Genomic DNA, 14,560 nt, shown 5'->3' with positions numbered 1-14,560 from the left:
GAAAAGCTCAATGCAAGATGCATGCATGTCACCCTCATGACAGGCATCATATAAAGATTGCCGCAATGAGGCTCTAAAAGATTCATATGACTTTTGAAACTGGCGGCCCAAGTATGCCAAATTGTGCTCTTCCCAGATTGTCCAAAGAGCCCAATATCTCACCCATGAGAGAAAGAGTGAGTATTGAGATAAAGGCCTCCTAAATCTGCCAAATAGCCAAAAAATTTCCCAAATATGTGACTCGGGAAACGGAGGTGAAGAAGATCTGAAATTTTCCCAAGAAGATTCCGAGTAGACGAGCAATGCCAAAGCAAATGAGGGACAGTCTCTGAAGGAGCGTGACACCGTAAACAGGTGGGTGGTGCAATGTGACGTTTGGCAGGTGTGATTCCCACTGACAATGTGCCGGTCATGCATCTCCAAAGAAAGAGTCTTTGTTTCAAAGGCATTTTACACCTCCATAATAGTCAGAGATTCTTCCGCCACCATGAAAGGGGCTGGAAAAAGAAAATTGAAGTGTTTGGGCATTTCAAAGCATTTAAAGCTATGGTTAAAAAAGAAACAAGCTTGCAAATGAAATGCCTAAGGTCAGATGGAGGGGGAGAGTACCTCTCAAATGAGTTTGCAAGGTTCCTATAGGAGCATGGCATAAAGCAACAATATTCATGCAGTCATACCCCATAGCAAAATGGACTTGCAGAAAGGAAAAACAGGCATATTGGGGAGGTATCTCGTGCCATGCTCAACAAAAAAGACCTGCCAGATTATTATTGGGTTGAAGTGGTTGCTATAGTAGTCTACATAATGAACAAAACTCCCACTGCAGCAATACATCTGCAGCAATACATGGCATGACGCCAGAGGAGAGGTACACTAGTAGGAAACTAGATATTTCTCATTTGAAAGTTTTTGGTTGCATTGCCTATGTTCATGTGCCAGATGAGTTGAGATCCAAGTTGGATCCAAAAGCTGAGAAGTGTATCTTTATTGGTTATTCTCTATAGCAGAAAGGGTATAGATGCTATAACCTTTCTACTCGTAAGTTTATAGTGAGCAGAGATGTTGTTTTTTATGAGATGAGCAATTGGTATAAACCAGTAAATGTGATTGATGATGTAGATGCACAAAATGGTAATGCTGCATAGAATTCACAGCAGCAATCACAAAATATTAACACATGGATGCTATCATACAAGTCCATGGCTGCTTTTGACAGAAAAAGGTTTGGAGCATAGTTGCCTTCCTTGCAAGTACATGTATTTAGTACATTAAGTCCTCCATGCATCCTAGGGGAACATACCATTTCCATCTTAAGCAGTCTCAATGCTTTCACTGCAGTTTTTGTCTTCCATAACAGCTCCATAGCTTGAGACATAAAAGCTGAGATATCTCTGGAGGACCAATGTAGCAAAGGCAAAAAGAACTGAACATAAGACATTACAATAGACTGTACTATTCTGAGCCTGACATGAAGTGGCCACACACACACACACACACACACACAGACACACACACATCACACACACACTTTTTTTTAATAGTGAAATTATCACACACACACACTTTTTTAGTGAAATCTTTTATTTTTGTGTGAGAAACCCCAAAAAGAGGTAAAAACCCACCAATAAGTACAAAGAAAAAATTTACAAGTAAAGCCTTAGAGCAAAAGTCATGAGGCAGCCAAGTAAAAAGTTACAAGATCAAACTGGAGGAGGATCAAACACAACATCCTCCAGTTTCAGATTGTTGCTTTGTAAACATTGATGCAGTGAAGAGACTGCACCATCAATAAAAACCACCTGTTTTTTGCCCTTGTGATGCTTCTTAATATAAATTGGAAGTCTGAATTTTTGAATCACAGGGTCAAAAACTTGTTGCAACATAGGATGAAAAGACTCCAGAGAAAAAGAAACATCTGTATCCTGAATAGAAAGAGACTCTGACATAGTCTTCACAGTCATAAGAACGGGATCAATATCTGTACTCTCTGAAGGAGTATCGGATGAAAAAGCTGCATCAGATAAATCATGAGTCAGCATGCCAGCTTCAATCGGGATATCAACTTGAGAGAGAGCATGTGAAGCATCTTGTATGATCCCCTTTGCAAGTGGCACATCCATATCCTGAGGAGAAGAAGGCCAATGGTGCACAACAGGGTTACAATCCTGAGCTTCTTTAGCAAGAGAAAGATTGACCTGAGATTTATCTACCTTCCTCCAGTAGTGCTTCAGAGCAGTAGAAGAACGCTTCTCCAATGAAGCCATAGCAAAAACCGGAGGAGAAGGGAGAGTAACCTTGACAGCTGAAGGAGCAGGAGTCGTCCTGGATGTAGAAGGACAATCACGTGCAAAATGACCAACCTGTCGGCACCGATAACATGCAGTGGGAAAAGATGCAAAGTGCAGCCTGATGCACATCGGATGGGCAAATCCCAAATCAAGATCTGGAGTAGATGGCATGGGTTGCATCATATCGCACAAAATGCAAAGGTGAACATCACGGGAAGATTGCAAGAACTCCTGTCGCGGAATATGAAGAGGCCTCCCCAAAAGTGTTGCAAGAGTAGGAAGATGCTGAAGAAGAGGCATAGGCAATGTTTTGAGAGTAATCCAGACCGGACAGTGTGTTAGAAGGGTAGCAGATGGATCGAAAAGTGGATCCCAGGGCATCACATAAGCAAAGAAACCAGCCCCCGGAACACCAGCACGAGTGACAAATCGCTCCACTACATCAGTTGAAGAACAATGGGCATAATAAAACCCTTTACTCAAAAAGACAAAGGAGGAAATACAATCCGAACCCACTGCTGCTTTAGCCCACCGGCGAAGATTAGCTGCAGAAAGAACTCTACCCATAAAGTAGAGACAGACCCCAAACTGTTGAGCCTGTCGAAGACCTGAAACCAAAAGGGAAGAATCCAAAGAACAAACAAAGGGGGAACCCGATGAAGGAACATCTGTAATAGAGGCTGAACATAATTGGCGTAGAAGATCCAGCTGAAGGGAAGAAGAAGGGCCATCTACGAGATCAAGCTTCGCTGATTTAAAAGAGCATGAAGGAGCCAAAATACCTCGCTTCCGTTGAACAAAGACACATGCAGGAAGAGAAGAGGCAGAAGGAGGAGTTGAAACGGAGAAGACAAAAGGAGAATCAGTTGAAGTAGCATCAAGGAAGGACCGGGAAGAAGTTGGTTGCTGCAAAGGAAGGACCGGCTGTACAGAAGAAATATCCAAAAGCTGTACGGGCAAAGGGTTTTGCGCAGGAAGAGGTGAAACAGCAGTGTGAATAGATACGGTTGCCTGTACAGCCTGTACGGACGGCTGTGCAGGTCGTCCAGCATGCAGGCAGGGTATGGATGAAGGCAGAGAAAGAAGAGGCTCAGACGAGGTATAAACAGGGTGCTGCAAAACTGGTACAGTAGGCTGTAAAACAGGTATGGGAGGCTGCAAGATCTGTACGGAAGCCGTACAGGAGGTTGCAGCTTGGGTACAGACAGATTTGCAGAGGGTGCAGGGGTGTACGGACAGGGTACAGCAGCGGACTGAGGGACAGATGCAGATACAGGCAGGGAGGAGGGAGGAGACGAGCTCTCCATGGCTGCTTCACACACTTTTTTTTTTGGTAAAATCCATTGTATTTATATCCTCATAAATTTACAATATGGGAAGTCTCCCACACACTAGCAATGAACTCCGAAAGAGAGCCCAATAGAAGAACTCAAAAACAAGTAGAGAACACTTCAAGGCTAGTAGCATCCAAATCCCTTGCAGCAAGACTGTCATGTAAGGATTGCTTGAGGGACATTCTGAAGAAAATATATGCCTGAGGAAACTGTTGACCCATCCTAGAATGCAGTCTCTGTGTCCAAATGGTCCATAATACCCAAAAGCGAGTCCTGTGAAAGAAAAGGAGTAATGGAGACATCTGAGATGAGAGGCATCCAAACATCCAGAAAAGTTTCCCAAATCTGATAGAAGGGAACCGAAGCCGCAGTAAATGAGAGACATGAGTGATCAATGTGCGAGAGTGCGGGCAAAACCATAATAGGTGAGGAACTGTCTCGTGGGGATGAAAGCAACGGGGGCAGAAAGGAGAAGCAATGCGGCGTGCTGCCAATTTCACCCCAATGGAAAAGGCTCCCACTATACATCTCCAAAAGAAAAGCCTCTGTTTCAATGGCAATTTGGCTTTCCAGATTTTCATGAGTCGGGATTGCCACCAAGATAAAGGCCTATCCAAATTCCAAAGAGTGTTGGCATGCTTGTCAATCCATGGCTGTGGAAGAAGAAATCTGTAAACCTTCGAGGAGGTCAGATTGTGTATTGAGAGCGTATGGGTAGCAGGAGGTATGGAAGTCAAATTCCAGTCCATTAATCTGTCCTGTGCAAACAGTGGAGGAACCGGAACAAATGGCTGCAACATAGTTGAAAGTGTTCTCCAAATGGATCTATGATGCAGACCCAAGGAGAATGTCCTGCAAGCTTGTGGAAATGAAAGTATATAGCCTTGTTGATCCACAACATCACCAACAAATCTTATGCCCAATTTCATGAGATTGTATGCTTTGATAGGTGCCTGTAAAGCGAGAGGCGATGCAAACACCTTGCTCCAATGGATGCTTTCCAATCGAAAAGAATTACCATGATGAGAGGAAGCACCTGTCCATTTTGCATATGAAAGAATTCTCTTCCAATCATGAATAAAAGCAGTAGAAACAGGGCAACCAGGAATTTTCCCCTGAAAGGAAGACAAAACTGCTTCCCAGTGATCTGTAATCCAATGCCCATATGCATGGGAAGCCATGTTTCCACACATAGCTGCTAACACAATAGCCCATGGTTGTTTTTGCTGAAAAAAATCAGCAATCATAGTGCTCTTTCTTGCCAACATATGAACCTGGAGATTGAGAATATTCAGCCCCCCATGAGTCTTGGGTGAACAAATAGACTGCATAGGTAGTAGTTGCAAAGCTTTTTTATGAGATTTGCTTTTCCAAAATATCTCCATAGCTTGGGACATATAGGAAGCCAAATGCTTGAAAGACCAAGGAAGAAGAGGCAAATAAAATTGCACATATGCCATAATGATGGACTGTACTATTCGGAGTCGAACATGTAGAGGCCAAGTGGACAAATGCCAGTATTCCAGCTTCTTGTTGATCTTTTGAAGCACCCATTTGAGCTGTTGTTGCGGAGTAATATTCCAGCCAATGGGGTATCCTAGATGTCTGACAATAGTAAGGGAAGAGATAATGTGGCCTGGCCAAAAAAGTGCATGCCAATCAGCTTCTTTCAAAGCTAGAAGTTTTGATTTCTGAAAATTGATATGCAGTCCAGCAGCTATGCCAAAATCATTCAGTGTATGCATCAAACGAGAAAGATCACTTTGAGAATTCCTTGGCATAAAGTATGAATCATCAGCATAGGCCTGTGCAAGAAATGACTGTGCCCCTGGAATTTGCAAGCCATGAAGCTGTCCTGTATCTGCCAGATAGTCCATATGCAAGAGTAATGGATGGGTAGCAATGGCATACAGTAAGGAACTAAGAGGGCAACCCTGTCTCACTGAGCGAGTCATAGTCCAGGTTCTTGACAACCCACCACCAAGCAAGCACTGTGCCGTGGCGTGAGAATAAAGCCAGTAAATGATGTGGACGAGCCGAGGGCCAAATCCCAATTTTTGCATAGTTTGAGAGATGAAATCCCAATGGACAGTATCAAAAGCTTTCGCAATGTCTACTTGCAGAGAATGAGAACATCTTGTTTAGAATATTTGGCATACTCAATCGCAAGCAAGGCATTGGAGATATTGTCAGTGATCTGCCTTCTGGGGACAAACCCATACTGCCTAGGATGAAGTCTTGCTTGCAAGAGGAAGCGAACCCTGAGGACAATCATTTTAGCAATGAGTTTGTAAATGACAGGCATGAGAGATATAGGCCGCCAATCAGCCATCGTCTCACACAACCTTTTTTTGGGAATCAATTTTACTAGGCCATGTTTCCAGGATGGAGGAAGAGATTGTTCTGCCCAAGCATGATTGATCATTAGAAGGAGAGTGTTCTTGAGATCACCCCAAAATGCACGGAAGAATTCAACAGTCAGTCCATCCCAACCAGGGGAGCTGCTTTTGCGTAGATGACTCAAAGCATCTTCCAGTTCACTAAGCATAAAAGGCTGCTCCAATGCATGGGCCTGTTCCCGAGATAATATGGGCTGAACATGCATAAGGAATTGAGACCTGGCTGCATTTACTTGCGTCAAATGATCAGGCTGAGAAGAAAGGAGATGCTGGAAATGACTAGAACATTGCAATTCCAAGTCTGATTTGGAAGTGGTCCAGGTGCCATCATCTTTCTTGATCCTGCAAATATCCTCCTTTCGCCTATCCGCATGGAGACTTAAAAAAAAGGCTTTGGAGGAGCAGCCCTTATCCAAAAGGGGTTTCATACGAGCTCGGATTTGCCACTTCTTTAATTTGCGAAGATCATTTTGGTGGATGATATGAACCGCATAAGCACAAGAATCCTGTTCAGAAGAAGTAAGCTGCCTATGAGAACTGATTGCATCCATTTGCTGCTTGTGAGATTGAGCCCATTTTATCTTAAGCCTAAGGTTTTCCATGTAACTCCGTCCATAGTCTTGAATAACAGCCTGTAAGCGATGAGCAAGACTGATCCAAGCAAAATCCATATCCTCCTGAGCATGTAAGAGGAGGGGACGGACAGCCACTCTCACCATGTTCTGAAATTGTTGATGAAGCAAGTAGGCACTATTAACATGGAGCAGGCGATGACCAAAAAACGGCATATCATCTGTCAGGCGTGCTATTGATAATGTCAAGCATACTGGAAAATGATCAGATAGCAGGAGGGAGTGATCAATCCGCAATGTACATGTAAAATCAGCATACTGCTGAGCATGCAGCAAATACCATCTGTCAAGTCGAGCCCAGTAATGAGTAAAGGCATTGTGATGATATGTATAACCCATATCTGTGTCCCTTGTTGAGAGCCATAGATCTTCTGCATGCAGAGATGAGAGCATATCTTCCCAATGTCGAGACTCAGTGGGGATCATGTGAGAGCGATGAGTAGTATTGTCTTGGGAGGCAGGCGAATTGTTAAAGTCTCCACACAAAAAAGCATTGGAAAGCCATGGATATTGTTTGAGGGAAGCCCACATTTGAGCTCTAGTCGCAGAAGTTTGTGAGGCATAAACAGATGCTATTTCATAGAGAGTAGCCTGCCAGGTGCACCTGATCACCATCCATCGACCCTGAGGATCGTTGTAGGCCACCGTGGGTTGTATATCATGTTTTACCAGCATGCAAACCCCCGAAAAGTGCATTGTACCAGCATAAAAGATATCATAACCAGCATAGTGGCCTTGCTGGCCAGCCAAGAAGTGTTGGTTGTGTTCTTGTAAAGAGATCACATCGGGATGCATTCTATGTACATAATGCCAGAAAAGTCTCCACTTATTGACATTGCAAAGACCCTGAACATTGTATGTAATGCAAGTAATTGAAGTAGACATAAAAGATATGTACAGTCAAACCAAAAGGCAGAATAGAGTATAAACTGTCAGGCCTCAGCCATGACATCAACATCCACCTGGGCTCGTGGATCATTAGCTCTATGATCCTCATCATTATCACATACAGGGATGCCTCTTTTTAGCACATCAACCCACAGTTGAGAAGCAAGGCTGTCAGCAGGGGAAGAGGTCTGACCAGGGGTAGAAATTGAAGCATCCCAATGGCGAGATTGTAGTGGACGTGGTTTGAGAGCAAATACCTTTTTGGGTTGCTGCCAGGCACCCTGGGGAGAGACATGAGATTCTGAAATTTTGCCCTTACCCTTATCCTTTTGCTTAGCTGAAACCTGAAGCACATTTTCTTTGGAAGGGACAGATTTGAGAGCCACATCACCCAGTTTGGTAGGCATTGCCTTAGACCCCGGGGCATAAGTCGGAGGGGGAGTATTTTCTGGAGCAATAGATGTGGGTGGGAGCTGATGCAGAATTGCAGGACACTGTGAGGCTAAGTGGCCAAACTTATGGCATGTGAAACAAGCACCTGCAAAAACTCCCCATTTCAAGTCAAAATATTTTTCACCAAGGGGAACATCCTCCACTTCTACCGCAATGGAAGGAGGGGTTGGGTGATCTGTATCCCAAAGAATACAAAAGCGATTGCGATTACCCGAAGGGCGGGGTGGGCATACAATTTGCTCCAAAGTGGCTGCCAAACTTGGTAACTCAGCCCTCATATAGTCTGGAAAATCCACTACCTCAACCCATACGGGGCAGTGATGTCGAATGAGGCTGTGGTAATCTTTGTTTGGCGACCATGGCATGACATGCACCATTTGTCTGCCATAGAAAAGGGGCGACATCTCCAAAATCTGCTGGCGATATGAGGCATCCGAAAAGTGCACCTCATAAAAACCCCTAGAAGCAAAATATACCCCTTCAACAAAGCAGCCTCCCAACAATGCCTGAACCCACTGAGCCACATCATTTGCTGAAGGTAACTTTCCTGGGAAGAAGATGATAACTGCTTGCTGAGAGAATTTTCGAAGAGGAGCAACCAATGATGGAAGCTTCAACTTGTATTTGATGGCCGGGGGAGGTTTGGCCCACTCCTTCCGGCTGTACTGAAATTCATCTTTAAGCATGTCAAAAACATAGTGAGCGTCGACAGAATCTGTAGTAGAAAAATCAACCTGTTGTCTTTTGGAGTCCTGGGTCGACTCCTTGCGAGAGTAGCTTTTGAACTGATCTTCCATGAAGAGAAACAGGGCAGGATTGAAGGAAGGGCGGAGACAAAGAAGGGCTGTACGGACGAGGAACAGGCTAGAGGTGCGAGCTGTACGGAATGAAGGAGGAGGCAGGGAGAGTAAAGACTGTACGGATTTCAGAGGTGGAAAGGGCGGCTGACGCAGCAAGCAAGACTATATGTACGGAAAAGGACGAGTGGTACGGCTGTGCAACGGGGAAGATGGCGTAGGGCAAGCAGACGCGACGGAGCAACGCAGAGAAAGAGAGGCGTGGCTGTACGGCGTCCGTACAAAGGTACGGCGTCCGTGGCTGCTTCACACACACACACACACACACACACACACACAGAGCTCTAGGAGAACTGTAGAGCATTGCGCGGTTCTCACAAGACTTGGCTTGGGGGAGCCTTCTACATTCTCATGGATCAAGGAATCTGCTTATTGTATAGCCTACCACATTGGGTGTTAGGGCCTACTCCAAGGTTACCTTAGGCAGTGAGTTGGAACCCTGAGAAGCAGGCCGCCAACAGCTGGTCTCTCCCTTTTTGTCAATGCCGTTGCAGATAGTCGATCATTGTATGGGTTTTTGCAAAAACAATATACAGGGTATTGTTTCCTGGGAAGAAAATTGCACTCTGCTGTGGACATGTATGCATGGTCAACAAATATTCCTCACTATCTATTTTGATGTGGATTTGATTGATGCTACCTTTTTCGGCACACGTACATGAACTACTTTTGCTGCTGCTTATGAAGATTCTCTTCCTGAGCTCGTTGAAGCTTTAGTGACTTCTCCTCTTTGTCTTGTTGTAACCTAATGACCTTCTTGTTCTGCTGCATCTGAGTCTACCTTGGAATCTTGGATAAAAAATGTCTAAATATTTACTTCATACCATGTCCATCATAGAAAGGGTATGCAGTGGTGTGTACCATGTGAAACCGTTGAGCGTTTTAGAATCTTCTTTCTTTTGAATTTTTAGTTATAGAGTTCCAAAGGCTTGAAGCTGGATAAAATGTGGCCAATGCAAGTACAGCATACATAGTCTCTGTTGAGGAACATAAATTTTCTCTCTTGTTGGTCAAGCTGAACTGTGAGTTTTGCATGATGCTACAGGATCCCTGTGGTTGCTGTTGAGCTTTTATGCATCTGAAAATCTGGAGATTGGGGAAAATTATTCCCGTGTATTTTCAGCAAGTTCCTTGTTTGTCAAGAGAATCACGGTGAGTATCTCTTCTCCAAGCCTCAATCATTGCAAAATTTTTAATCTCACACTCAATTTACATTTATACATTGTGGTCCCTCAGGTTACCAGTAGAATACAAGCTGAAAGCCCAGTTGTTTATGGACCGGTGGTATATGGATTTTCAGCAAACCCTGCATTAGACCAAGAAATTGATTGGACTGAGGTGCATGATGCTGTTGTTTCAAGCAACCAACACCAGGTAAAGTTAGGATTTTTTGTCATAGATTGTTTTTCTGTCTAAATTGCCATCAGATTTTTTAATTTGAGGCCTATCTTTGCAGAAGAGAGGCAATATTGCTTCTTTTAATGTTAGTATAGCTTGGACTGCACTTGGCAAAGGGCTTATGTCACAGCGCTCTACCACTATTACAGTGTTGATTTCCGTAACTCTTTTACACTTTCGAGGACTGATCGACTCTTTTTCTAATTGCTATATTTCCAGGAATGGGCCTTCTGGCTTAATAGGGGCTCCCATGTAGTGTTACAGCATAATATCTCAGATCCGACCATGGAGGTGCTGCTTGTTGTGATACGGGGTAAGCAAGAATGTGTTTCACTACTTTATTCAACAGTGTAGATCCCCACTATAGGTTTCTAGGTTGAATGATCTGATGTCAGTGTACAGGGGAGGAGAACATGCAGAAGTGGGTTCTGGATCCGAGCAATTTTGATCCAGTTGCCTCTTGGAAAACTGCTAAAGGTAATAATTGTGTGAAGCTTCTCTGCTCAAACTGGGCTGTACTTTGCTAAAATTTAGTTGTATATGCCCATACTGTTTGTGTTTATTCCTATACTTCCTTTATTTTAAAGATTACGATTTTGTTGTTGTGGTGTACTTGATTGATAGGTTTTGGAAACCTTCAGCATGATGTGGAAAAGGATCACAAGTTCTATTTTGCTCTTGGGAATATACAGTCCTCAAGTGTGAAGGTGATTTAAATTTCAATTGATCACTGGTTCCGACGTTTCTCTGAACTTGCATCAAAATCAGATATTATTTTTCCAGATTCTTTGGAGCTATTGTATGCTTTATTGAACTTTTCTTTTGTAGAGCAGGTGACCCTACAGATTTCACTTGAAAGTAAAGTATACAATACAGAGAACTATAAATCTCGATGCTATCTGACATCTACGACCTGTGCTGTACATCTAAACTTTTTAGGCTCGGATGTATTACTCCTGAGTACACCACAGAATACGCAGGTATCCATCGGCTGCTTTTTCCCAGTCGATTTTGACTTTCTGATATTTGTTATTTTGCTTTGGCCTGATGTGAGGATGGATATTGTTGTATATATCAAATAAGATATGTTGAATAGAGGCGCTTCAACTGTGTTTGGTCAAACCCATGGGCACAGTTTTAAGACACAAGTTGCTTGCTAGTATGTGTACATGCTGAACAATCTGCATCTTTCTTTCTTCTCTCCATCCCCTGCCTCTATTTAGAGGTTCCCTTCTTCTCGCACCTTCTTTAGTTATGTTCTGATTCTGTCCATTTCTCCTTATCCTCAGATGTTTCGTTTGGATAGGTCTACCGTTGAGCAAGCCCATTTTTTTGGCAGATTGAGAAGTTTGTAGGGGATTGCATTTTTCAATACACAGATGCGTATTACGCTAATGCAAGATAAATGAAAACCACATTGAGCAGGCGCGCAGTTTCCACATCACTTTTGGAAAGGGTCCGTACATGTACTGACGCGTGTACACCTGTGGATACACACATGGATGTGTATGCCTGACTCCTTATGGGATCTCTTATCCCCTTTTTCCTGGATTTGTGACTTGGTGCCTCTGATAGTTAGGATAAGGGGGAGTGGCCAAACCTTCCTGTGAGTGATGAAGATCATGAATCCATTTCATCAACCACATGCCACTACATAGCGGTTGCCTGGGCTGCTGATGAAAGAGAGACCCTGACTTGGTTTTTTACTGAGCCATGGCATTTATGCAGACCTGAATATGAGATTTAGAGGTGGGACGCTTTCATTAATGTCATCTGCCAATACGAATATGTGAACCAGAGCTTAGATCTAGGAATTGCTAGCACCATGCAAACCAAAAATTGAGAGTGCATGAATTGACTCATCAACCATTGGCATAGGAAATCTGTGTCCTTGTAGAACACAAGTAATAGAGGCCTACTTATCTGTCAAGAGTGCCAACTCAGGCCATAGCCCAATCAAGTATGGTACGATAACTACAAGGTCCATCTTTCTGGTGGAGGTTTAACAGCTCTCTCTGAACCAGCTCCAATCAACCTTGCTGATCTGAGCCCAGCTAAAGTTAATGCTTGCTGTTCTAAGGATATTCGTATTTGAGCTAGTATTCCATGCTCATGGCGGCTTGCCAAAGAATGGATGGAGGAGATCATCCACACATGGGGGTCATAGAACTTTGTCCTCTATGTCCGTCCGTTTTTGGCCTCTACATTGATGAGTTATCAGCCTATGACCGATTGTCTTTGGTTAGAGGCTCCACTGTAGGCTTACATGATCGTATTGTTTGGCGATGATGTTGCTGTGGCAGGTAAGTGATCTTACTCACTCTCTATATAACCTGCTCTCTAACTGTAAGTGCAGAATCGTGTACTGAACTTGAAAGGCACACGAACACGCGTGCTTGCGTATGCTGGTATGTGGGAATAAATGTGGGATTGGGCTGCAACTGGCTTCCAATGTTCGAGAAAGGACAAAAGAAACACTTTCAGGCTACACTGATAGTTTATGGACCATAGTACTAAAATTGATACTTTCGAGTTCAAGTCCTCAAAGGAGCATAGGGTAGTGGCATTCCAGTGATCATATTGGCACTAGGAGAATGGCAAAGGTTCTAAGTTTAGGGTTCATAGTGCTACTTTCCAGGTTCTACCTTGAGATTGGAACCACTGCCATTCTCCATTGGTGACAATCTCCACAAATCAGATATAGATTGGCACTTGTGCCATATGATCACTACATAGGAGAGCCTTATAAGAAATCCAAGGCCACAACCTCTTTAAGCTCCCATGGACATTGACACAATGTTGGAGAATGGCATACTCAAAGTTGCACTTTTTCACATGATCTACCCTATACATTGATGAGATGGGACTAGAAGAATGGTGTTTTAGAGCATGGCAACACTTCCATTCTCCACCGGTGGAACATAGAAGAATGCACATGTGAGTTTAGGCTTCTCAGTGCCATTTGGGAGGAGTCCTTTGTTCCATTGGAGAGCAGGTGGATCCTTTGAATTGTACACAAGTTGATCCATGATTCAGGTAGCAGAGACCACAAAGTAGACATGAGGTCATTCTGGGAATGGATGAGATCGATCTGACGGTTGTAAGGACAAGAAAGACTTCTATTAAGTAGAATGAAACCTGCAAGAGCAAGCTCAAGGGGGAAATACATTTGAGACAAGAACATTCTAAACCAGTCAATAAAAAGCTCCTCAAAGTGAACGAGAAGATTTCAGGAAGGAAAATTTAGAAATAGAGATGCAGAGAAGTTGAAAGTTGACCATAAGTGGGTTGAAGGCAAGATAGTAGAGAAGTCCAAGACAGAGGGATCATGTATTGCTTAACACAAATTCTTTAATTGTCCTCTCTGAAAAGTAAAAAGGGTTAGATTAAGCTTAGCCAAAGAAAAATGACGAGGAACCAGTCTGTGTAAGGATGGTAGACATGAGGTACAAGAGGACCTTCACCATTCATTGATGAAGTCTTAGGATTGTCTTGGTGACAAATCGGTTTTATTTGTCTTTGATGTGGGTGTTCGTCATAATATCATTTCTCCGAAAATGACATCATCTGTCTAGTAGCAGAGCACATTGCCAATGCGAGTAATGCTTGTTGAATATTGCTACATGTGGAGGTTTGGCTAATTGCGGACAAGCTCCATTTTCATTTATGGGACTTCTTGGCATTGCCAATCCCAATCAACTTCTAACTACCTGGCACATACACTTACCGTAGAAAAAGGACATCGTCATCAAAGTAGGTGTCAGTGATAGTATGATGCCTTTGGTAAGCCACCTTCGAGTTTTTAGAGTATCAACATTTTTTTCCCTTATTTGCAGAAAAAGGAACTTGGTGCTAGTCCATGATTCTTTCATCTCATCAAGCTCCTCTCCCTCAGCCTCGCCGGCAACTGACTTAGATGCATAGAAATCTATAACAAGTGTCTGGTCTGTCGCATTAGTATATCTCTTTGTTGTCGCATCTCAATCAGATAGAGCCCAACAGAGACCTGATTGGGAAAATGGATCAACCGTGTAAGTGGACTTGTGAAGCTATGGCGACGGGACACTGCTCATGAGGTATTGAAGATCATAACCTTGGTTTTCCCAAGGTTAACTGTCAAGTCTGTCTCTTTGCAGAACATCTCCAGAGCCTCTAGATGTTTTTGCAATCCCTGTGCCGAGGATGATATGAGGACTATGTCATCTGCGTACAACAATATCTACACCATTAGGTCAGCTAGAAGTGAACCCTCTCCACCTAGCCCGAAAAGAGTCGATGAGAGGGGGCAGCCTTGTTTCACTCCAATAGTGC

The 14,560-nt window shown here is 43.4% G+C and overlaps 1 protein-coding gene across 1 annotated transcript in view; it reads left to right on the top strand.

Moving 5' to 3' along the window:
• The window catches only part of LOC147895950 (E3 ubiquitin-protein ligase APD2-like), a 77,669-nt gene that overhangs the window by 25,988 nt on the left and 37,121 nt on the right, over positions 1–14,560 (top strand). Inside the window, exons 2-7 of the mRNA XM_087382632.1 lie at positions 9,897–10,003; positions 10,088–10,225; positions 10,469–10,562; positions 10,652–10,726; positions 10,874–10,956; positions 11,083–11,229. Of these exons, the coding sequence (XP_087238758.1) occupies positions 9,897–10,003; positions 10,088–10,225; positions 10,469–10,562; positions 10,652–10,726; positions 10,874–10,956; positions 11,083–11,229 (644 nt within the window). The remainder of the gene's footprint in view (positions 1–9,896; positions 10,004–10,087; positions 10,226–10,468; positions 10,563–10,651; positions 10,727–10,873; positions 10,957–11,082; positions 11,230–14,560) is intronic.

This window comes from Dipteris shenzhenensis, chromosome 12 (genome assembly GCF_047967505.1).
Source record: "Dipteris shenzhenensis isolate YYH24624 ecotype China chromosome 12, Dip_SZ_1.0, whole genome shotgun sequence".
Lineage (NCBI taxonomy): Eukaryota > Viridiplantae > Streptophyta > Polypodiopsida > Gleicheniales > Dipteridaceae > Dipteris > Dipteris shenzhenensis.
Note: the sequence above shows the minus strand (reverse complement) of the source record. Positions and strands in the feature narration are given on the sequence as shown.